Genomic DNA, 24826 nt, shown 5'->3' with positions numbered 1-24826 from the left:
AGCAAGACCAGGTGAGGGAGAGGTGGCATCTTGGGACGGAAAGAGCTTGGGAATGACAGTTGACACCTCCAAATTCTGTTTCCTGCAACCCTAGGTTTATTTTTTTCTCTGATAATGCCCAGAATATATGTAAATCAGGGTTTCTCAACCTCAGGACTCTTGACATTTGGGGTCAGATTGTCCTTTGTTGTGGGGCTGGCCTGTGCAATCTGTGATGTCCAGCAGCATCCCTGGCTTGCACCCGAGATACCAGTAGCGCCCCCAGTGTAGCTACAAAAGATGTCTCCAGATATTGCCAGGTATACACTTGGGGGCAAAATTGGCCCCATTTGCCAACTTCTAGTCTAAATCAAGTCAAGCAGTCCATCACCCCACAGTTTTTGAGACTCAAGGGTGAGATTATAATTTAGGCTCATTTCTTACAACTGTCAAGCAGGGATATAAAATGGTAATTGCTAAGCCCCTTCTGCTCCCCCAAATCTGTGTTTCTAAGATGAATTCTACTTTACTGCCTTTGAAGCTAGGTCGAGAGTGAAGGTGGCTGGTGGCTAGATGAAAGAAAGAGTTCACGGCTGGTGAAGATGGTCAGTGCTAACATCTTCTCTCTAGGGAGGCTCATTCTTTCTTCCCTATTTAGCTGACCCCACACCTGGCACTTTCTTGATGGCTCCCCTGGATCATCAATAGCCTCTCAAATTAACATTAATTCTCCCAGCCAGCCCCTAGAGTTGCCTTCACTGAATATTCTCACCTCATTGGATGACAATGCTTTGTTTCTAGTTGTTGGGGCTAGAATCTCTGAAATCATATATGTCCCCTCTTCCCCCTACACACTCCATATCCAACGTTATCACCAAATTCTGGTGGCTTCAAAACTGATCGAAGACCCAAGCACTTCTTAGCCCCTGCTCTTCCCCTATCCTGGTCTAAGCCATGGTCACCCCAACTGTGGCCTCCTAATTGGTCTTCCTGCTTCCATCTTTGTCTTTCTCTGACCTGTCATCAACACATCAGCCCAAGGCTCCCGTTGAGATGAGATCATAGCTCTTCTTTAATTGAAATCTTCCTCTTAAAGTGAAGGCCACACTTCCTGTGGCCCCAAGCCCCTAGTGGTTTGTGCTCCCTCCCCCATTCCCTCCACCACCCTTGTTTTCTCGATGTTCACTGAGCGCACCAGTCATACTCCTGCCTCAGGGCCTTTGTCCATGCTGGTCCCTCTGCCTGGAGAGCTCTTCCTACAGATGCCCACGTGACCCTCACCTTTCAACTTACTGTCCACTGAAACATTCTCAATGAGGCTGCCCTGACCACTCCTTTTAAAAATGACATCCCCACTTCCTTTTCTTGTCCCACCCGCCCCTCCCCTCCACAGCCTGTCTTTTTCCCTGCATGGAACTTACCAACTATACATGGAACCAGCTATACAACCTGGTTATTTTTTGTGCTCATTGCCTCTCTCTTCCTCCCACTAGACTGTGTGCACCATGAAGATAGAGATTGTGCCTTTTCTCTTTACTAATGTAGTTTCTTTGCCTAGAAAAGTGTCTGGCACAGGACAGACCCTCAGTAAATATTTGCTGAATGAATGAATGACCCTCAGTTATGTTTTTTTCCCCCTTTGATGCTTCAAACCCTTTGTTAACACAGAGCGGGGATGTTTGAGAGAAGGAGCTATTAGCTAATCTGATCACAATTATCTAGGCAAACTGAAGTACAGAAAATCCTAAAATTCAGATAGTTCAATAAAAATTCCTATTTTTATTACATTATATAATGCTATGGCTGTTTTTCCTGTTTTTTCTTAAGGCAATAGCATGAATACCAGCTGTGTGTGGGAGGGGCGTGGGTATACATACATGTATACATGCGCCAGATGTAGGTGAATTGAGAATTTACCTAAAATAATCCACATTGGGTACTTTCACTTCCACGAATATTTATTTCATGCTCAAGACTTGCTAGATGTTGAGTTCAAAGACTGCCATGTGTCTTTTCTCTGCCAAGAGCTTCAGGGAACTTATCTGCTCACTGAAAGTTGATCAGACTTGAGCTGTCTAGGTGTGTGGGTTCTGTGTGTATCATAGCTGGTTGGTTGCCTCCTAGGCTTTCAAACCAACTCTTTTTGTGAGGCAGCTAGACTGATGTCTGGGACTGGCCCCACCCCAAGGTGGTCACAGTGAGGATAGGCACAAAATTCACTGGGATTCAGAATGAAGCCCAGATATTTCCCATGGTTGTAGGAAGAGACTTTTTTTCTCTCTACCCATGATGCAAAATAAAAAGTTGGCAGTCTTCTTGTTACTATTAAAGAGGCTAGTTTGAAGACAAAGCATACAGACAGAGGGCAGAACTGAGAGAATCAGAGGCATAGAGCCAAAGTCCTATTGACTTTGTGAACCTCTGGATCAAACCCTACCTGATGCCTGCCCCCTTTTATAGATTTCACATCTATCCAATGCAATCAGTCCAGTAAGCCCATATAAGCTGGGGTGTTTTTACTTGCAACAAAAAGCATCCTGACATAGTCCCCTTGATTTCTTTCAGGCCCTTCCTTCTGCCTCTCACAGGACCTGAGTGTGCGCTGGTACAACACGCGGGCATTCTGCACTGTCTGTGTCGTGTGCATACATACAGAGACGAACTTCAAAGTCCTAAGGCAATGGATTGTGTCTGGTTCACATATATCTGATGCTCCATTTCTCTGACACTAATGAAAATAATAAAGGGCCTCACTTTTATTGTTTCAAAGTCTGAAACGTAGAAGGGATTTTCAAACTGCTTAATTTACATCCCTGAATTTTGCCACTGAACACACATTTTAATGCCCATTTGAACCCCCAGAGAACCCTGAGGCCGAGCTGGTTCTCCCAATGGCCTCTCCTAGCATCAGCCTGAGACCTGTGGGCAGTGCTGTCCAGGGGACAGCCAGCTAGCCAAGATAATGTGTTAAGAGACTCTCTTGATAGGCCGTTCCTTATTTATTAGATTCCAGATACATGGGACCAGGATGGGAAGACTCCTAGGGCATTTGGGAGAACACATACAGAGGTGAGAGTACGTACAGGGGGGTGATGCAATGAGGGACCGTCATTTTAAAAAATATATACATCTTAAGAAGCCATTCCAGCCACATTATCCTTATTAGAAAATAAAACAATCTCCACATAGTGCTTTTCTTTGGTGCTCTTCCGTGGGCACGGGCCTCTGTCCCCTCGCCACAATCCCCTCCGCCTTCTGTCTTTGAGGGGCTGGGGGGAGTCTGGAAGGAAGGGTGACCCCTACCCAGGGGGCAGGTGCACGCTGGCTCCTCTAAGGCCCTGCCATGGCCTCCCACCCAACATCCCGCTCTGGTCTTCCTACTTGGTTCTTAAATTGTGCCCTGGGGAGTCACTGAAGCTTCCTCTGTACCAAAACTGCAAGCCCTTATCAAGGTTCACATGTACCAAAGCCAGTCTAGAATCTCGAGAAAGTGTGGGGACACGGGCACCAAACAAAACCCAGCCAATACCACCTTCTCCGTGGTTGGATTTTTTTTTTCCATTTTATTTCTTGGTTCATTTCAATGACCTGTATCATGAGAGTACAACTGAGAAGGGCTATGTCCTCTTTACAGATTTTCCAGGAACAGTGGATTTGGGGGGAAAACTTCAGTTTTGTTCTGTTTGGGGGGATGGGGTGTCCTAAACTCTCCTCGCTTCACATCCTCCACTAAGTCACCCCCTCCCCACCTCCCCACTTCCCAGTGAGGTCCCAAAAGCTGGCTAGGCTCCCAGCTAAGAAGTTGGCCTGTAAACTTCTTCTCTGAATGCCAACGGATTCATCAAGCACACACCAGGGCCTTCCCCACTGAACAGATTTATCATCGTTACTGGTACATTTCCTGTTGCCATGAGAGTTTTTTAATGTAAAAGCAGCAGCCACCTCATTGGCACCAAGCCATCAGGGCCATGGCTCCCTCTGCTATAAAGGTGCTCTAACACTGGCACACTGGCAGATGCATGAGCTCTGGCAAGGCAAAGCTGTCCTATATATGCAACACCCACCCCCCACAAACCACTTGTTGCACTGTTAATCAGAGGTGCTTTTTCTAGAAAAGATGGACAGGGAAGACCAGCTGTGAACTAACCCCTGCAGCGGCTCACAGCTCAGGTCCTCACGCTTGAGCAGTGACCCTACACAGAACGGGGTGATGAGATGCGACCCTCTGCTCCCCGCCTCCTTGAGCACACAACACAGCGAGAGGCTAAGGGAGTCATCCTCAGAGCAGACCCCCATCTCTCCAGGCCAGATGTCAAGGAATGGCCCCCAACAGCTAAGTAGGCCTGGATTTTACCCCTGGTCCCTTAGAGGAGCCTGTGCATTTATCTGCCCAGATCGGAGACCACACAGGATGCTAGCAGCACCCTGGATCATTCCAGTGCTGTCTGACAAGTGACTGTGGCCTTGAAGACCCCACGGGCAAAAAAGGGAGGGGGCCTACTTCGCTGGTCTGTGAAGTCTCTTGGAACCTCTGACATTTTCTCCATGAAGGTATCTGAGAGCAGCAGATGGGATTTAGCCAGCTCTCACGCCTGGGGTGACCTTAGTGCATCCTGGCAGAAAAAGTTCAGAAGGAGCCGTGTTTGGGTGTGGAGAGGTGGGACCAGCAGTAGCTGCTTCCCTCAGAAGGCTGCGAGGCTGCAGAGGAGGACGCCTGGCCTCCTGGTCCTGGGGCTGGGTGCGTGGGAACTGCCTGCCTCTCAAAGTGACGAGAGGTCGGGGTAGAATGTGTGTGGACTCCCCGGGAAAGTGTCCCTGGCAGGATTGCTCCGATCCCTGCTTTAGAAGGCAGTTGATTGAAAGGATGTTTGAAACGCCTTCGGCCACGAGAGGTCCTCTAAGCTGCCCTCAGCCAACCCTATGAGCCCCAGATGGCGTGTTCAAGGTGCCTTCCCCCCAACTTAAGTGGGTTATAATGAACTTTCATAGCCACTCACTGAAATGGGTGACCCACTGTTCCCATTCGGCCAGGACTGGAGGGTTTCCTGGCAAATAGACTCTCAATGCCAAAATGGGTCCTGGGCAAACTGGGGTGGTTGGTACCTTATGCAGCAGCCTGATGGACTGGTAGGGGGTGGGGGTTGTTGTCCTGCCAGAGAGCTGGCATCTAAGTGCACCCAGGGAGCTACGCTATACCTCCTTAATCCAAGGACAGCAGGTGCAAGCCCTCCTGTTGCGCTGATTCACCCTGCCCTTTGGAAGGCAAGGGAGGGGGGCATCCTGGTGTCCACTGCCCCTGGAAGCCAGAAAAGATCAGGCAGGCTGGTGACCTCTGTGGAGCCCCTGTCTTCAGAGTTCCCTTGCCTGCTCATCTCTGCTTCTGGGCCTTTCTGTGCTCAGCAAAGCTTGGTCTGGGCCTCTCCCTATCCTCCCAGAGCTGCCAGCCTAGAATCAAGTGCCCGGGGTACCCTCGGAGGGGCGAGGTCCCTGCACATCCATCAGTTCCCCAGGCCCACCTGCTCTGGATTGCCCCCAGGGACCTGGAGAAGCCTCAGAAGAGGGGGTGCTGGGGCGTGGTATCTTGGACCCTGCTCTGCTCTGAGCCAGCACCATCCCCACCTGTGGGCCCTGAAGTCTTGGCTGGTGGAACCCACAGTGGGGGTGAGCTCTGAGGTCGGGCAGGAAGTAGCAGCGGGGTTCCTGGGTGGGGGCAAAGAGAGGGGGCCCTGGGGCAGCAGTGACAGGCAGGTGGGGGGCGCACCAGGGGGCGGGGTGACCAGGAAAATCCATGAGCTCTGGCGACTAGTCCCCTGATGGTGAGCTGGGCTGGCCTGGGAGCCTAGATGAAGGATGGAGGGAGGAAGCCGTCTGGACTGTGGAAGGCATGGGGCCTCCTGGGGGGCAGAACCTCAGAGTAGGCAGGGCCTCTGGAAGAAAGTACCTGCTTTCTGGGAGAGGAAAGCCTCCAGAAGGCATGCCCCCGCCTGAGTATGCCCGAGTCCTGGGCGCTAAACACTGCCCGCCCAGGCCGTGGGTGGAGGCGGAGGGGATGGGGGGGATGTCGGAGAAATGGTTACGAAATGTATGTGCTTCCTCTTGGTGATCAGGTGGGGAGAAGGGGCCTTTCCTCCTTGGTGGTCTCCAGCCTCAGGGGGGAGTCAGCTCTGGCCCAGGCCTCGGCATTGCCCGTGGCGGAGGAAAAAAAAAACAACATACCAAATGAATAAAAAAGAGCCAGTTACAGATGAGCCCCGCACCTGCCTTCCCATCCCCGTACCCCCCGCCCCTCCAGCACCCGGGACTCTGCACACAGCCGGAGGCGAGGAGCCCCTTCCGCCCGGACGGCTCACGGCCATGATACAGGACTTGAATGTTGAGGCTGGTGGCTGTGGAGGTGTTCGCGTCGGTCCATCCGTCTGTCCTTGGGCGGGAGTCCATCCGTGGGCCGGGCCATCAGACCTTGGCCTCCAGCATCTCCAGGAAGAGTTTGTGCATGGGCACCTTGCCTTGCAGTTTGATGCTGTAGAAGTGCTGCACCGCCTTGGCGGCCGTCTGCCGGAGCAGGGGCAGCGTCAGCAGCAACTTGCCCGTCCTCCGCGGCTCCTCGTGGCGCTGGCTCAGCTCGTAGTCCTGCAGCGCCTCGTGCAGCAGATCCTGCAGCTTCTGGACCGCCTCCAAATCCTCGATGTACATGGAATCTGCGGACACAGAGGGGTGGGCATCAGCGGTACGACTGCGGAGCGCAACCCTGGGTGTAGGGGTCCCCATCACTGCTTTCAGAGCCTTCCAGACCCTCACGTTACAGAGAGAAAAACCCAGGCTCAGAAAGGTTAAGATGCCGGTCTGAAGTCTCGGAGGCCAGTGACGGAGCTGGGGTTCACACCCAAGGAGAGATCTGTGTCTATGGAGGACTTTTCTTAAAAAACCACCAGGAGGTGGCAGTGAAGGGTTTGAACAGGAGCAGACCTGTTATTGCCCCAGAGGTGCTGGGGGGACTCTGGCGCCCAAGTGGTGGAATTGTGATCTTGCGCCCCTCACTTGCTAGCTCTGTGACTTTTAGCAAGTTGTTTCATTTCTCTGCACCTCATGTTACTCATTTGTGAAAGGCCATAATAGCCAGATCTACCTCGAGAGGCTAAATGAGTTAATACCCATCAAGGGCTTAAAACAGTACTTGTCACAAAATAAGTGCCCAACTATGGTACCATCATCACCATAACCATCAGCATCACCATCATCATCTTACACCATCACAATCGTCAGCTTATCACCACTGTCATATCACCACCACTACCATACCATCATCACCGCCACCACTGTACCATCACCATCACCATAACCACCACCACCACCATAAATGACCACCACCATCACCATCTTATCACCACCATCAACTTATCACCATCATGATCATCAGTTTATCACCACTGTCATATCACCACCATCATCACCACCAGCACCACCTCCATCATCACCATCACCATTGTCTCAGCATCATGATGTCAGCTTATCAGTCATATGATGTGATCAGTCATATCACCGCCATCATCATTATTATAGTCATCATCATGATTTTATTGTTACTGCTGCCACGAGGCACCAGCTCAAGTCTTCAGTGCACCCGCTAACCTTACAGAATAGTTGTTACAGTTGTATGTACACAGATAAAGGGGCTGAGTACTGCATCTGGCTGCCCTGAGGTGGGGCATATGGGGGAACTGAGACAACATGGCTGGACAGGTAGGGCACAAAGAGGGGAGATGCTATTGGCAGTTCTAGAAAATCGTGGGGAGGGCTTTGGACTCAGGCCATGAATTCCAAATGAAATTTACCTAAATCGCAGAGGGGCAAGGAGGTGTCGGCAGATAGCTGGGTTACAGGTGGGTCTGAGTCAAAGCAAAGTGGAGCCCACTTCCCGGCCTTGGGGAAAATAACCCGCCTTCTTCTGACAGTCCTAAAAGATATTGAGCCTCTACCCTGAACTGCAGCAGCCAAGGCTAGTCCAAGGTGGGAGGGTAAGGGTGCATGTGGGTCAAGTGAACTAGAAGCTCGGGGTGGGTCACCAAGGAAGGCTGAGCAAGTTTCCTGAATTCCTCAAAGGAGCAGGGCAGTTCTTTGCATGCTGTGTTTGCTAATTTGTTTTTCTTTTTATGCTGTGTTTGTTTAGCTACCAGACTGCTGAGGGCAGCTGTACCAACTGGCTGACTCCAGTGATGCCCTCTGACCTTGGGGCCCCTGCACTCAGCCCATGCCTCCATGGGTCCTGCCTCTTTCTCTTGGGAGAACAGCAGTAGAGTGCGGTGGATGAGACTCTGGAGACTTAGATGCTGTGTGACTTTGGCCAAGTTACTTAGGCTCTCTGAGATTGTTTCCTTGTCTGTAAAATGGAACAAATGAGGGTGCATGCCTCATAGGTGAGGGCTAAATGAGCTAGCACGTCATCAGGCACTTCGTAAGCACCTAATGAACGTCGTTATTATCATTACTTTGAGAACTCAGAAAGCAGGAGATGCCCTTGCAGGGCTGGTCCTATACCTGAGATTCCCCCACAGTGTTTTGCTCCTTGTTGCTAAGGCAGTGAGGACTCTTCCTTTTCGCAGTTGGGGAAGAAGCCTGGCTCCATTCCTACACTCTTGGCTGATTTCAGAGCATGTTTCCTGTAAGGCTGCGACCAGTCCATCCAGACCCCATGCCTCCTGCCAGCTTCCTCTTCCCATCACCCTGCCCTCCCCAAGGAGGCCAAAATTGGCAGCTGCCTTCGACCGAAAATGAAATAAAATAACATTGCAAGATTAATTTCTTCGCAATCTATCAGCGAGTCTGTATCAATGGCATTGATAAACTGTTAATTACAAAATCAATGGCTATGAATTTTTTTCTGCTGTCAAGGAGCCTTGGAGAGGCCAGGGAGGGGCTGAAAGACAGCCAGCAAGCTCCTGAGGGGCCATGTTTTGGGGCAACAGCCTCTGAGGTGCTCCGGCCCACTTAACCTCAACAAGGCACCCACAGTGGGTTGCCTCCAGGACCACTCCAATGATCTCCTAGCCCATCTCTCCTCCAGCTAACATACTATCTGCCCGGATGACTTTCCCCTCGCTGCTGGGGACAGGCCATGTCCCCGGAGTCTTTCAAGGCTTCCTATAGCAACCCCATTCCACCCTACTCCCTTCACAGTCCTGGAGCTTCCAGTCTAACACCAACAGCTTTTCTAGCCTAATCTCTCAACAGGCCTGTTCTTTCTCTGTTTCCTGCCTGCACCTGATCTCTCCATGACTCAGCCAAGGTCGTGGGCATCACAAACTCCTCTTTTCCCACTTAGAGCTCTTGGATCTGCAGAGAGCTGCAGGATGGCCTGGTAAACACCATGGGGCCAAGAAGTCCAGGTTCCTGGCACTCTGTCACTCACGACAAAGCATGTACTCAGGCAGAGCTTGATGCTAGCCGAAGTTCCTGATGGGCTCTATTAGTCCTTGCTCTTCAGTCATGTCTGACTGTGTGACCCCATGGACTGGAACCCAGCAGGCTCTCCTGTCCATGAGATTGTCCAGGCAAGAATACCGGAGTGGGTTGCCATGCCTTTCTTTCTCCAGGGTATCTTCCTGACTCAGGGATCGAACCTAGATCTCCTGTATCTCCGGCATTGCAGGCAGATTCTTTACCACTGAGCCACCAGGGAAGCCTGTCAGTCCTTAGGAGTTTCGTATTTGTTTGTGTGTGTGTGTGTGTGTGTGTGCGCGCGCGCATGCATGCATGCACTTGGGTATGCATGTGTGCATGTCTGTCTATATGTATTGGGATCAAGACAAGAGCAGCTGGCAGAGCTGAAGAGTCCTCGGAGAGCCCTTGCAGTTTGTCCGTGAGGGGGTGAGGTGACTGCTGAGCGGCCTCCTACCTCTTTACACTCCTGGTCCAGGCAAGCGTGAGCTCCAGGTCTCTCTCATGAGAAGCGGTCAGGAGACTCCAACAACAAGGACGTGCCCTTGGGGGTCTGGCCAGCCTTGCTGCGTCTCCCTGTGCTCCCTAGTGTCCTCTCCTCTTACTGGTTTCCTCTCCTCCTCTGCCCACCCAAACCCCCAGCCCCTCTGTGACCGCTGACTGCAATGCCTCCCTTTGAATAGGAGAGCATGCAGGATCGTGAGGGTGTGAAACTCGGCTGTATGATATGTGATGACCGAGATCTGTCTCCTGCATTTGTCAAAATGGATAGAACCGGACAACACAAAGAGTGCGCTCTGCTGGCAACTCTGGACTTTTGTTAGTAATAATGTATCTACATTGGCTCATTAATTGTAACAAATTACCACACTAAGCAGAGATGTTAATAATAGGGGAAACGGTGCACAGGGACTGGAGGACGTGAGTGGGCTGGTGTGTGCAACTCTATAGAACTCTACCTGATCAGTTACTCTGTCAACCTGAAACTGTATGAAAAAACCCCAATAGCATTAGCATTCTCTAACAAAGCTGCTAAGCTAAGTGGCTTCAGTCATGTCCGACTCTGGGCGACCCCATAGATGGCAGCCCACCAGGCTCCCCCGTCCCTGGGATTCTCCAGGCAAGAACACTGGAGTGGGTTGCCATTTCCTTCTCCAATGCATGAAAGTGAAAAGTGAAAGTGAAGTCGCTCAGTCATGTCCGACTCTTCGAGACCCCATGAACTGCAGCCTACCAGGCTCTTCTGTCCATGGGATTTTCCAGGCAAGAGTACTGGAGTGGGTTGCCATTGCCTTCTCCACTCTAACAAAGACTACATTGCAATTTTGGAATCCTAAGGTGTGGGTAAATGATCTCTACAGAGGTATGTAAAATGCTTAATTCTTATTTTGCATTAGTTTTTTTTTTAATAAAAGGGATTTGAACTAAAAAAGAAAAAAAGAAAAAGCTTCCTTCTGCCTATTAGGTTGGGTTTCCTAGAAACAGAGCCCGACACAGAGGTTCAGGTGCATGGGATTTGTGGAGAGTGTGCTTTCAGGAGAAAGAAAGGTGGGAGGTAGGACAGAACAAGGTTAGGAGCAAGCAAGGGAGGGAGGCAGCCTGGCTTGGTTCTGATCCCACTCCAGGAGTCCAGCCTTTTGTTCTCCTGTGTGTGTCTGTCATTGGCTGAAGGGGTGTGTGTGTGTGCGTGTGGTTGGGGGGGGGGGGTAGTTGATGGAATCCTCCAAGCAAGGCAGGTAAGGGTAGGTGTCTGGTGAAGGGAGAAGCTATGAGCTATTAATGGCAAAATTCAGCAGCTGGGGCATGGATGCCCCCCTAGTAAGCTGGGGGTCTGAGTGGGGTACCAACAGCAACCCCCGCATTCTCCATGAAGCCATTTGTTAGGGGGCCAGCTGTCCTGATTTTCCAGGAACTGCTGTTTCTCAGGACATGGAACTTCCAGTGAAAGTGTGACAGCATCAAGCAAACCAGCTGGTTATCCTGTCTGTACATCTGGAACCAGCTCTCCTTCTTCCACACACTGATAACACTTGTTTCCTCAAATATTAATAATAATGATAATAATTAATATTTATTGAACATTTCCTCTAGGCAAGGCACAGAGCTAAGTGCTTATCTTCAGTCAATCATTTAAAAAACAAAAGTGCTCAGAGGAGGGACATAGATGTTCCCACTTTACACACAGGACAGAACCAAGGAAGGTTGCCACATTGCTACTAAGTATCAAAGCTAGAATTCCAACGTGGGTCCCATTTGAACTTGACTAAGACTTGAGCAATTGACTACTGCATGAGCCCAGCAGCAGAATTAAGTGTCTGCGTGTCTGACACTCTTTCTTTAGGACAGGGAGCCTGCCTTTCTTCTTCTGCAATCCCCATCCCACCCCCCTGCACCTGGCCTGGTACCTGCAGAGGGTGGACACCTTCTAAGTGTGGACACAGGTTACATTTAAGCTCCCAGATAGTCTAGTCAGAAGTTGGTAGGTAGAGGCTAAAACAATTGGAGCGAAGCCTGCTTTTTAATGCTAGGAAGGTTTTTGTCTCTTGTGCCTGAGCAATTTGAGTAGGAGATTTAAGGAGTCTGTATAAGCTTGTTTTAGGTCCTAGGTTCAGCACTCTTTGACTGTGTGACCCTGCACAATGTGCTTCAGCTTTCCAAGCCCTGGTTTCTCCATTTGTAAAGTGGAGTTAAAATGACAAGAGCGTTGCTCATAGGGTTGAATTGTAAGACAAAATCGGTTCATGGCTAATTGATTTAATAGGCTGAGTACATATGTGCCAGGCATGTTGTAAGCATAATTTTACAGAAATAAATCCCTTCCATAGTCTTCTGGGGTGGATTCTTCTGTACTGTTTGTTATTCCCATTTTACTGATCAAGAAACTGAGGCACAGAGTGAAGTGAGGCACAGACTTGCCCAAGTGGCAGAAGCAGGATTTGACTCTTAGCAACCGGGCTCTGGAATCTGTGCCCTTAACCCTCATGCTGATCTGCATGGCAAGGGCCCAGCAGAGGGCTTAGGAAATACTCAACCAATGCCAGCCATTGTCACTATCTTTGCAACTCCGGGCCACCCCGTGCACAACCTTTGGTGGCAAGCAACTCTAGCATCATCATGCCACTCCTGCTCCTTAGAGCCACCCTAATCGCTGGCCCCAGAGCTGTGCGTGCTCCCCCGGCCTCAAGAGCTCTGGGAGCTCCCCCTGCAGGCCCCACCCCTGCCCGTACCTGAGTTGGCCAGGGCCAGGGCTTTGAGCGTCACGAACTCCTCCTTCTCCACCTTGAGCTTCTTGTACCTGCGCACCAGCTGCAGGATGGCCCGGTAGAGCTCCAGCAGCCCCGCGAGGCGGGAGTGCTCCTCGTCCATGATGTAGTCCTCCGCGTACACCAGCTTGTCGTCGTAGGGCAGCGAGCGGTACACGATGCCCAGGATAAGGATCTCCATCCAGGCGCTCTGCAACAGGCTCATCTGGTCCCCCAGCGAGAGGTTGGAGAAGCCTGCCGGGAAAGGGGGCCAGCAGGGCGGCAGCTGTCAGGTGGGCGGGCCGGGGGGCGGGGGGAGCAGAGGGGGAGGGGAACCTCTGGGTCTTGCCCCTCCCTTCCACCTGCTGGACTCACGGTCCTTCCTCGGTGAATGAGTCAGACGTGGAATTCATGGAAAAGACTTACATAAGGAGAGCTCAGTCAACGTTGACAGTTATTATCGTCCTTATCCTTATTAGTTCTACAGTATTTTTCAAATGTGCGAGGAGGCTTTTTGATTAACCAAAGGCATTTGTAATTTAAGGAGCTCCTGAATACATAATAGAATCAGGAGGTGGCAGGACAGGGTCCCCTCCACTCTGAGAAGCTTCCAGATCCCCCTCTCTGCTCAAAGCAGGGGAGGTGTGGGGGTTTTAGAGAGACACCTGATCCTTAAGGTGGAGTCTCAGCTGTACGGAAACGAGGGGTCCAACCAGGAAGGAGGACATCACCTTCTCCCAGCCAGTGACCCCCCTAGTGACCACAGCTGGGGCTGCTAATTGCTCAAGAGCCCCCGGAGTCAGGGGGCACTTTATCATGGGCAGCCTGTCCTCCCAGAAGTCAGAGCCTCGCTGGCCTGGCCATCACTCTTCACCTAATGATGTCCTAAGCAGTCCTGTATCCTGTGAGCTTGAATCATGGCTGTTTCCCCTTTGGAAAAAGACCCTGATGCTGGGGAAGACTGAGGGCAGGAGGAGAAGGGGGGACAGAGGATAAGATGGTTGGATGGCATCACCAAACATGAGTTTGAGCAAAGTCTGGGAGATAGTGAAGGACAGGGAAGCCTGGCGTGCTGCAGTCCATGGGGTTGCAAAAAGTCAGGCACGATTTAGCAATTAGACAACAATAAGCATGGAAGTTGCGTCCAGAGTGAAAGAAGGTTGGGGGTGGGGATGGCTCCAGAATTATGACACCGTCTTGTTCAGTGTGCTCTGGAGATTGCCTGGGCTTGAATCCCAATTCCTAATTTACTACCTGTAGGCTGACCTTGGAGGAGCTGTGCTACTTCCCCAAACCTCAGCCTCCTCATCTGTGAAATGGGTATAACAGTAGTGCCTGCTTCAGAGAGCCGCTGTGAGGCCTGAATGAGACAACAATTATGCAACATACATTTACTGAGCTCTTGCTATTATTAATGATGAGATGAAAAGTCTTCATCTGTGAAATGAGAATGATACACTGGAACTGCGTTACATGTGTACTTAACTTAGATGAAGTCAATTAACGATTTAAGAGAAAGAAAAACTAAAGGAAGAAAGAAGGAAAAGAAGCAGGCAGGGAGGGAGGAAAGCTGATTTTCAAATATCTTGATCACTAAACACAAGGCAGTAACTTCCACCAGAAACTCGGGAGGTGGATTCCAACACCAACTGCACTAGACACACCAAAAAGGAAAGGTACCCACAGAGTCATTGCACCCCATGTCTGTCATGGACAACTTAGATTAAGAGATCTCCCCAGGGGTAACTCTGCTTATGTAGGGCTCTTGCTGACCTAGAACCTAAGCCCGCTTAGATGCAGGGTTCTGATTTGGGGTGGGAGGAGAACAAAGAGAGATGGCATGTAGGAAACACTTAGCACCTGGCCCCTGTACCCCCATCTTCCCCTGCCCCACCCCAGCCACACACACAGTCAGTGCTCAGCAAACCTGAACCAGGAAGGTGGCGATGGCTGTGGCTGTGTCTTCTCCCCCACAGACTGGAGGCCCTGGGGGTCCCAAGCTTCCAGACTGGCCCACTGCCCTGGGTTTCCATGGAGTCTACCCCACCCTCATCTGCTGTCCTGTGTCTCTGAGAGCCACTGGCCCTCCCTATTTTCTAACCAGTGCAACCAGTGTTCAACTTTAGGGGATTCCCAGGGGATGAAGCCCCCTTCACTAGCAGGCCCCCCTTTCCCAGTGAACACCCTTCTTAGTCTGATCATTGCAGTTCACAGGCTGATCTGTCCCCCCTGGGGCCTGGGATCACCACCCAGCCGCTGGCACCCCCAGGTGACCGCCCACAGAGCTGGAGCGATTACACTGTGGCCACAGGGCCAGCGTGGATGGCTGCGCCTTCTCAGGGGACAGGCTGTGCCACAGAGGGGTCAGGGGTGTGTGTTGTTGTCTAGATCCCAGCGTGGGAGGAGAGGACGTGCGGCTGCCTGTAGTGGTGGGGAGAGCCGGGAGGTAATGAAAGATAGATAGAAATGGACATCCAATTTCCCTTATCGAGCCTCTGAGCGGGAGAGGCCTGGGGCGACATTAATTAACAGATACCAATCAGCCAGCACGGGTGTGTGTGTGTGTGTGTGTATGCACGGACGTGTGGACTGCACTGGGAGTGCGGGTCTCAAGGCAGATAGACTGGGGGGGAAGCTGTAGGAGGTGGATGGGGCGAAATTAATAGACAATTGAATTGGAAGGTGGCAGAGAAGGAGGGCGAGCTGGGCTTCTGGAAACGAAGGAGAAAAAGACTCGTGCGAGGTTCATCACTAGGACATCATGAGTGGCATGCCCTGCCCCTCTGTTCACCCCACAAATACTTACTGAGCACCTACTAAGTGCCAGGCCCTGTGCTGGGCACTGGGGACAGAACGGCCAGCTTGAACCAGGGCCAGTCCCTGCCTTCATGAGCTCGGCCAAGAGGGAAAGACACACCCCAATGTGTGTCTTGCGAGGTTTAGAGCTGTCAGAAGAGCTACCCCGAGAGGAAGGGCTGAGGACATGCAAAGAGGGAGTTTGGACCAAACAAGAGAGAGTCTGGGCGGCTTTACAGAAGAGGAGCCTTTGGGGCCGAGCTCTGAAAGGCGAGTGGGGTGTGACTGCATGGACAGCTGTCACCTCTGGGCTCCTGGGAGCATGGTCACCCCCACTGCCAAACACCTGGCCTGGGGCAGAGGGGCTCCACAAACATACCCAGCACAGAGGAGGGAAAGGACAGACGCCACTGGGCCTCCCGGGTAAGGAGAAAACAGGCCAAAAGAACAGGGTCGGACCCTCTTAGTCCTCTAGGCAGGATTCCAGGTTGAGCTGCCTTTGCTGATCCTGTGTGAGTCAGAGACAGGCCTGCAGGGCAGGGGATGTGGTGGAGGTGTGGTGAGGGGGATGAGTGCCTTCCGGACATAGGATCACCACCTGAGGGTGCCCTGGGGCCTGTGCACACACCCCCGGCAAGGTTGGTTTGAGGAGTGACTCAGTCCCTGACTCTCTTCCTCCCAGAGCTTCTTCAGAAGGAGCTGAAAATAGTGTTGAAAATCCAGCTGCACGCTCCAAAGTGCTGCCCGGCGGATAGAGGTGGCTTCATGTTGCAGGGGTGCGGGGAGGGGGAGATAGATTGGATATTTTGTAATATTTGAAGCAGTCCGAATATTTTCTAATGTTTGACAAAAGAAACACTAGAAGAAAAAAAGAGAAGTAAAAATGACCTCTAGGAGAAAGGAGGGGGAGGGGGTGGGGATGGACCTAACAGTTAGTTCTCCATACACCTTTTGCCTAGTTTGATTTGCATGTTGAAGAAGTAAGATTAAATTAACTGTAACATGAAAGGCATGCTCCTATCCACCTAGCCATCTCACTATTAGGAATTTCTTCTAGAAAGAGAAGTATGTATAAACACACAAAGATACACGTGGAAGGAGTGTTTGCTAGATCCATTTGTAATGCCTCCCAAAGCAGCCAACAAGCTACAAGTAACCAACGTCCTTAAATAGAAACATACTAAATGTAATCATTAGCTAGGTGAATGGTACATTAGAAGCCACTAGAGAGAATCATTTGTGCAAATGTGGAAAGATACCCATTGTCCAAGAAGGATGCAACTATTAAGGGCGCAGCTGCCTGAACCAGCCGGTCTGTTGGAATCCTAGCTCTGCTGACCCCCTGGCTGTGACCCGGGGCACATTCTTCTGTGCCTAAAGTGGGAATAATAATAATACTTACCCCATGGGTTTGTTTGGGTTAAGTGAGCGGATGCACAGACCACTTAGAACACATCTTAGCACACAGTAATTGCTACTAGTTTGTATAACTAAATGAACACAGCAGAGTGTAAAGCAATGTTACAGGATGAGTCATGGTGGGGAGGGGACACACACACAGTGGCTATCCACAGACAATGGTGCTTAAGAAAGATGGATATTTGGAATACATCACTTCCACCCCTCTGCCACCCCTTTACTGGAAGCAGTATTCTTTTATTAAACCCAAACAAAGGAGCTGAAGCACTCCTCCCTGCCCTTCAGCAATGCACCCTTCACTTCTGCATTTCTGTGCTGGGCTGGGTCTGCCTCTGCATCAGGTGACCAGCAATACTGAGGCAGAGGGGGCTGCTAGGGGAGGCTGCCTGTGGCCCCGGGCCCTGGGGGCTGCCCACTCCCCCTCTCTTCCCATCTCTCCCACCCTGAGCTCTGCTGCCCCCCGGAAAGTTGCTTTATCGGCACCAACTGATCTAATAACATTCAGGCTCTTCCCAAGACCCCATCCCCCAGTGATTTGACAGCATGAGCTCCTAGAATTAAAAAAAAAAAGAGCACATAATTTGTGGCAAGTGGAGTTCATAATCTGTTAATTTATTATCGTTTCTGTCGACCTGGAGGGCCATTAGCAGAGGTAATAAAGGGAGATATAATTATAGGATCTGAGGCCACTCCAGACACAGCTGCTGTCACTCGGCAGCCCATATTTCATCGGCCGCTGGCGTTCTCTCCCCAGGGTGAGCCAGACGGTGGCTACCTGGGCGCAGGGCCACCCAGGGACCCTCTGTGAGGAGGCCTCTGGGGGAGGGGGGTCCCCTGCAGAAGCCAAGCACATGTCAACCTGGGCCGGGCAGGGCTGGCTGGGGGGAGGCTGTCTGACTGGGGCACCCTTGGGGCTGCCTGAGCTGGGAGGATAATAGTTAATAACATCTGGGGGCAGCAATCCATCAAGTGATACCCACTGCCTGTGCTGCCTCTTGTTCTCACTCTCCCTCCTGGGGAACCAGAGGTGGACACTCTAAAGACTCGGGCTTCTCCTCTGGGCAACCTAATACTTGGAAAATTCAACTCAAGGGGAAAGCCTGTGTTAGGGATGGGCAACTTCAGACTGACTCAAACAAAAGAACAGCTGCTATCCTGAAGGAATCCCAATCACCCCCAACTACTCCATGGAACGCACCCTTGCAGAAGAGTGTGTTCAGAACCATCACTTCATGGCATATAGATGGAGAAACAATGGAAACTGTAGCTCCAAAGTCACTGTAGACGGTGACTGAAGGCCATGAAATTAAAAGACGCTTGCTCCTTGGAAAAATGCTATGACAAACCTAGATAGTGTATTAAAAAGCAGAGACATATTTTGCTGACAAAAGTCCATCTAGTCAAAGCTGTGGTTTTTCCAGGAGTCATGTATGGATGTGAGAGTTGGACTATAAAGAAAGCTGAGTGCCGAAGAACTGGTGCTTCTGAACTTTGGTGTTGGAGAAGACTCTTGAGAGTCCCTTGGACAGCAAAGAGATCCAACCAATCCATCCTAAAGGAAATCAGTCTGGAAGGACTGATGCTGAAGCTGAAACTCCAATACTTTGGCCACTTGATGGGAAGAACTGACTCATTGGAAAAGACCCCGATGCTGGAAAGATTGAAGGCGGGAGGAGAAGGGGATGACAGAGGATGAGAGAGTTGGATGGCATCATTGACTCAATGGACATAAGTTTGAGCAAGCTCCGGGAGATGGTAAAAGACAGGGAAGTCTGGCGTGCTGCAGTCCATGGGGTCGCCAAGGGTTGGACACTGAACTGAACTGAAACTGAAAACTATGGAGGAAACGCAGGGGGGTTAAATGAGTTTATGCTCAGATGACCCTTCCTTCTGGCTAAGCTGGTGGCTCAGTGCCGCATGAGTATGTGTGCTTCCATGCATGGCACCTAATGCCCTTCTGGACTTTTCCTCCATGGCCACTGCCCATCAACCCTGAAGGCCTAGTTCAACTCATGAGCTGAAGCCCATGGCATCCCTCCTGCCTCTGTGTTCCATCCTGTGGTTTTTCCTGCTGCATTTGATAACTAAGCCTCTTCTCATGAGTGAGATACAGGAGGTGGGAGATGGGTGGGTAGAGAGAAAACAAGATTGGTCTTGTTGAAACAAGGTAATGAAGGTTCATCATACTATTTGGTCTACCCTTGAAATTTTCCATGAAAAAAATCTTTTTAAAATTATCTATATTATTCCCAAAGAAGACCCTTAGGGCAGAAATGAATCGAATTCTTTGGATCAGCCACAACTCCAAGCAAGAAAACTTGTGCATGCATGCTAAATTGCTTTAGTCGTGTCCGACTTTGTGCAACCATCTGGACTGTAGCCCACCAGGCTCCTCTGTCCATAGGGATTCTCCAGGCAAGAATAGTAGAGTGGGTTGCCATGCTCTCCTCCAGGGGATCTTCCTGGCCCAGGAATCAAACCCGAGTCTCCCGCATTGGCATGTGGGTTCTTTACCACTAGCGCCATCTGGGAAGCCCTCAAGAGAGCTTACATACAGTTCATACACAATGTGTGTGCATGCTATTTTGCTTCAATAAATGCATGCAAAAGCAGATATGAAGCACCCTTTGTGTGCCAGGCTCTGGACCAGACGACACTGAGGCATGAGATATAGTTTCCTGTGCTTAATTCAGGGCAGCGGCTTGGGTTCCTCTCCAGAGCACTACACTGAGCTGATTTAAGAAGCCAGTCCTTCTGTCTGTCCAGGAACCAAGATAGACAGTTGATGACTCAAGCCCCAGGATGGGGCCTGACTTGTATAATCCTGCTCTCTTTCTCATTTTCTCTTTCTAAGGGCCAGTGAGCAGGTCTTCAGATAAGTTCTCCATATAATCTGAGATGGGATTAAGTCAATTAGTTTAAACTGTATCAGGCACTTGATTATGTCATCACCCTTAATATGAAGTTTACATGAGGTGGCAGGAGACCTTATTAATTAATTTTACCTTAAACACTAGAAGGTCAGGCCCAAATAATTCAGCATGCAAATGTATGCAAAATAGGCAAATTAGCATTTGAGATAGACAAATGAGCCCCTATGTTTATTTTATTTTTTAATCAAAAAGAATTCAGCTTTGGACAAGGAGAAATGATAGTGTGAAAGGGGGCTTTTAATATTATTAGCAACGACAACAACCATGGTCACAGTCTCCACCATCTATCAAGCGCCCACTATGTGTCGCGGCTGGGCTAAATGTGCCATAGCTTCCCAGCAACCCAAAGGAGTGGGGGAGTAGGCGGCTGTTATTCACAGGTGGGGACTCTGAAGCACAGAAAAATGAAGCATCTCACACCGGGGCACCAAGTATCTCTCTCTAAGCCAGTTAGGACAGAGCTGGGAGGAGGGCCCAGGTCTACCTGAATCCTCAGCAACCATTCTGCTCGGCTCACTGCCCTCTTGGCTGGGCACAGGCAAGAGATGGAGCTGGGGGGTGGGAAGGAAAATGGGTGCAGGGGACGCAGTGACTCCTGGTTCTTCTCCACCCCCTAGGAGGCACTGTGGGCATGAGGTGGTCAAAAAAGGAGGCAGTGACCTGCAGGTCCACCAGGAGCCACTCCTGAGCCATTGCTGCAATGCAGTTATCTGCTCAGCTTGGAAGAGGAGCATGTGATGGGAAGCGGGGTGTGCGGGGCGGGGTGTGCCCCATTTGGCCCTGGGTTAGTGGAGCAATCCAGGCTGAGGTGTCTTAAGCAGTGGCCTGACCCCACATTGTTGCTGAATCAGCACAGGGCAGATTCAAAAACTACTGAGTGTGTAATCCTAAGAGGCTGAGCTCCTTAGTAAGGGCACTCCAGCCCAGATCCCCAGGGAGCCCAGCCCTGAGTCAGGGAGTCCCTGCCGAAGGAATTCTAGGCTTTCTGCCAATGGTGATACCAGCACCATCTCTGAGCCATAATCTACAGGAAGGCTCACTCCTATAAGTGGTGCACATAGCATCTTATATAAGGACTTTCTGACCTGCCCCAATCAACTGTGGCCCTTGGCATCTGAGGTTTAGGACACCTTTGCTTCAGAACCACGAATGCTGTATTCATCTTTCAGAGCCAGTGGCAGACACAAAAGGGATCTATAGACAGGAAGATAAACTGTCCCATGTCACACAGCTAGGAAGAATCCGAGTCTACCATAGGTCACTGCCAGAGGGGAACAGGCTGTCTCCCCGACACTATGAGCCAAGCTGTTAGAACTGTAAAGGAGCAAACTGCACAGACTTTAGAAAGCCCCTCAGCAAAGGTGTGATGTAGAAGGTGTGGGTATCTATGTCTACATAAACACATGATAAAAGTCAGCTCATTCCCTTTATCCAGATTGAAAAAGGCTGACGGAGGGGTCTGGGGCAACAGGCAATGAAGAGAAGTCTGGATCACCCAAAACCTGTTCATTACATATACTTCTCATGCCAGAAATGATCTTAAAATCATAGGATCCAAATTAAGAGACTGGCCTCCCTTAAGATCAGGAAAAAGGCAATAGCAAGCATATGGCTGACCTCAAGGATGTTATCAAAAGCATCCCACACACACTCGCATTTCAAAGTGCATGAAGGAGGTAGTTCTGGTATTCCCTGTGTGCAGAGAGGTCAGATGACCTGCCCTGGGTCACGCAGCTAGCAAGTTGCAGACCTAGAACTCGGACCCCAACCTGGTTCCCAAGTCCATGTTCTTAACCACTCCACTTCACTAATAGGAAACAAGAGAGTCAATGCCTCTTCTGTTATTTCTCAGTATATGACCAATAAGGTTTAGGAGAAAACCCTGTTCTTTGGCCTTTAAGGATCCAAAGAACTTGCTTTGATTGCTACCTAATGTAGAAGGAATCATAGCCCCACTAGAATGCTAATCAGTTCAGGAGCATCACTGGACCTTCCAAATGCCTGCTCACCTCCAATCCCACAAAGAGAGAAAGGATCCCAGAGAAGAACAGATTTTCCAAGATCCCACATGGCTCCTGGGTTCTGGGCTCCCATGCATCAGAACCAGAGCCATGGGGAGAAGAGCTGCTAGTCTCTGCCTACACTCTCCCCTAGTCCTGTGGGACTCACCTGGGATGTGCTTGGCCCAGCCAATGATGACCACGAGCTCCCTGTCTGCCAGGTCACAGAGAGTGGTCAGAGCCTTGATATCACCCTCTGGCATGCCGGGGGGAGGCATGGCATAGAGTTTGTCCGGCTCAGCCACCAGCAGGTAGGAGACGATTTTAGTCACTGCAAAGACCAAAGGGAGAATGTGAATGCCTAGGAAAAGAGGAAAGAGGCCAAGGTGGAGCCTGAGATGGCTCTGGAAGAAAAGTTGGGTCCCAGGGAGCCCTAGGAAGGTCAAACATGTCTAAACCCCACTCCTTCCCTTCCACCCTGCCTCCCTCACTCCCTTCCACCCTGCCTCCCTCCTTCCCTTTCTTCCTTTTCCTTATTTTTTTTTTTATTTTACTGATATATAGTTGATTCACAATGCTGTGTTAATTTTTGCTGTATAGCAAAATGACACAGTATTATATATACACACACACACACATATATATATATACACACATATACATACATAGATACACACACATTCTTTTTTATATTCTTTTCCATTATGGTTTATCCTAGGACATTGGCTATAGTTCCTTGTGCTTACAGTAAGACCTTGTCATCCATCCCCATTTGATGTGTAATAGTTTGCATCCCTACCAACCCCAAACTCCCAGTTCATCCTTCTCCCACATCCCCTCACTTTCTGACTCCACAAAGTTGCTGGCAGTGATGATTTGGGCTGCTGGGAAATATCCCAACAAGGGAAGCTGCCTGGTGAATTCTCTTGAGAGGACCCTGATTCAAGTGCGAGGTGAGGGAACATGCTCTGGAGATTGGAATCATGCTGCATTTAGAATCCTATTCTGTACATCCTGGTGACTCAGATGGTAAAGAATCTGCCTGCAATGCAGACCTGGGTGCCATCCCTGGGTTGGGAAGATCCCCTGGAGAAGAAAATAGCAACCCACTCCATTATTCTTGCCTGGAGAATTACACGGACAGAGGAGCCTGGTGGGTTAGACTGAGAGACTAACACTTTCACTTTCTGTAAATCCCATAGGAAAGATCTTCTGAATGAAGCCTGAAGTACTTGATATCAAGGCCAGACCCTGGTATCCCTCCTCGGTGGTCCTCAGCGCCCCCATAACCCAGCGGTGCGAAGGCGGCATTTCCCCAAGGGACACCAGATGTTCCAGCAACAGAGGCTGGCAAAAGGGGCACAGACTGCCCTGCACTCACATGGCTTTTTAGCAGGAGGAGAAATCTGTAAGCTCAGGTATGGGCTGCTCTCTGAGTCCAGCCGTCGCTTGTATTTCTGGCGGCCTCCACGCACTCGGTCGAGGCGCACACCTGTTGGAAAGGAAAAGGAGAAGGTCTCAGAGTTGTTCAACATCACCAGCGGTGTCAGCGCTGACTTCAGAATACCAGCAATGGCTAAATCTTTCAGGGCTACACCCCGATGGCTGTTTGTACCTGCGCCATGGCCAGCCTCAGGCCAGGTGGTTGGACAATCCTAAGATAATCATCTTCACAGTAATGACCCATCCTGGTTTCCCCTAGGCCTGGCCTGCCTTTCTGGAGTCGGCATCCTCCTGAAATCTCTCCCAAGCAAACTTCAGCTCTTGAGTCTTTCTGTTTTCAGAAGGCAAAGCACAGCAAAAGCACTTCTCCAAGTGTTGGGGAAAGACGACGCATCATTTTAGATCTGCTATGAATCCAAGCAGGACTGAGTTAGCTTGCCGAGAGAGGAAAGAAATCCCTGCCATGGGCGACACCTCCAAAGAGCTAAAACAATGACTTTCCAGCTTTTCACACAAGAAGCATCTAGATGGTGGGCACTCATCACAAGTGTCAATTTCTGGATTCCACCCTCAAAAATTCTAGGGTTCAGTTCTAAAGTCTGTCTTCTACATAAATGCAGACATAAATGTCTTCTACACAAATCCCACCGGATGGGAATCAGGTAGTCCTTGTCACACCTGGAACATCAGTGTCTAGAAGGATGTCAACAGCAAGTGCAAAAGCAGTTGTGGTCACACCACATTGACACGCATTTCCAGTGGAGTAAGGCCCGATCCTAGGGAGCCCCTTTATTGTCACTGAGTCCGTACCACCTTCAGGAAGCCCGCCCCACTCCTAGCTCCTGCATTCTGGACACACGTATTGTTACCACTTAACACCCCCACCAGCAGGCAGGGTGGACAGGACCTCCTGTGGGTTCCTCACCCAAGGGCACACACATACCTACTTGTAGCCACCAGCTGGTATGGCCTGCTCTAAAAAGATGGCTGGAGCCCGCCGACTTTGCTCCAAGTGAGGACACCATAAGCAAAGCGGCTCTCCTTGCCTCACCATGAGATGGACCTTGACTGAAACATGCAAGAAGTCAAAGACAGAGTCAGAGTCCCCAGAGGAGCAAGCTCGGTGGCTTCACCTCCTCGTCCTTTCTCCAAAGGTCAAAAGCATCACAGTACAGAGCTCCAGCCAGTTGGTCTTCAGGGCCCTGTCTTTCCCTGGCACTTCTTCCTGCCGGTCCTACCTTCTGCCATCTTCCTGGCCCACAGGGGTGTGCCAAGGGCCTAGAGGCTGCTGTCAGCAAACCCAGCCAGGCTGCCCAAGAGGGAATGTCTTTTGGGGGGCCAGTCACTGCTCGCCATTTCATCAGCAGTGTCCATTTTACCCCACAATTGGCGCTTTTGTATTTGATGCTGAACATGGCTGCAGTAAAGTTTTTCTTTTCCAGAACAGGGTCTACCCAGCGTCCTACCCCTGCTTCCTATTTCAAGGCAGCTCCCCTCTTGTCATCTTATTAAGGAGGCCAGCAGTACTGCCCTCAGCCGCATGGGTGTGGGCAGCCCTGGGCCAGACTCTTGGTTACGG

At 50.5% G+C, this 24826-nt stretch overlaps 1 protein-coding gene across 2 annotated transcripts in view; it reads right to left on the bottom strand.

The window, feature by feature from the left end:
* Positions 1-6199: 6199 nt before the first annotated feature.
* The window catches only part of ESRRB (estrogen related receptor beta), a 182024-nt gene continuing 163397 nt past the window's right edge, over positions 6200-24826 (bottom strand). For both annotated transcript variants that reach the window (XM_081509374.1, XM_081509375.1), the window contains 4 exons: positions 23186-23296; positions 21974-22135; positions 12642-12911; positions 6200-6677 (listed from right to left, as the gene is read on the bottom strand). In XM_081509374.1, the coding sequence (XP_081365500.1) occupies positions 6433-6677; positions 12642-12911; positions 21974-22135; positions 23186-23296 (788 nt within the window). In that variant the 3' untranslated portion in view covers positions 6200-6432. The remainder of the gene's footprint in view (positions 6678-12641; positions 12912-21973; positions 22136-23185; positions 23297-24826) is intronic.

The sequence above is a fragment of the Giraffa tippelskirchi genome, chromosome 7 (genome assembly GCF_054371585.1).
Source record: "Giraffa tippelskirchi isolate mGirTip1 chromosome 7, T2T-mGirTip1v1.2.pri, whole genome shotgun sequence".
Classification (NCBI taxonomy): Eukaryota; Metazoa; Chordata; class Mammalia; order Artiodactyla; family Giraffidae; genus Giraffa; species Giraffa tippelskirchi.
Note: the sequence above shows the minus strand (reverse complement) of the source record. Positions and strands in the feature narration are given on the sequence as shown.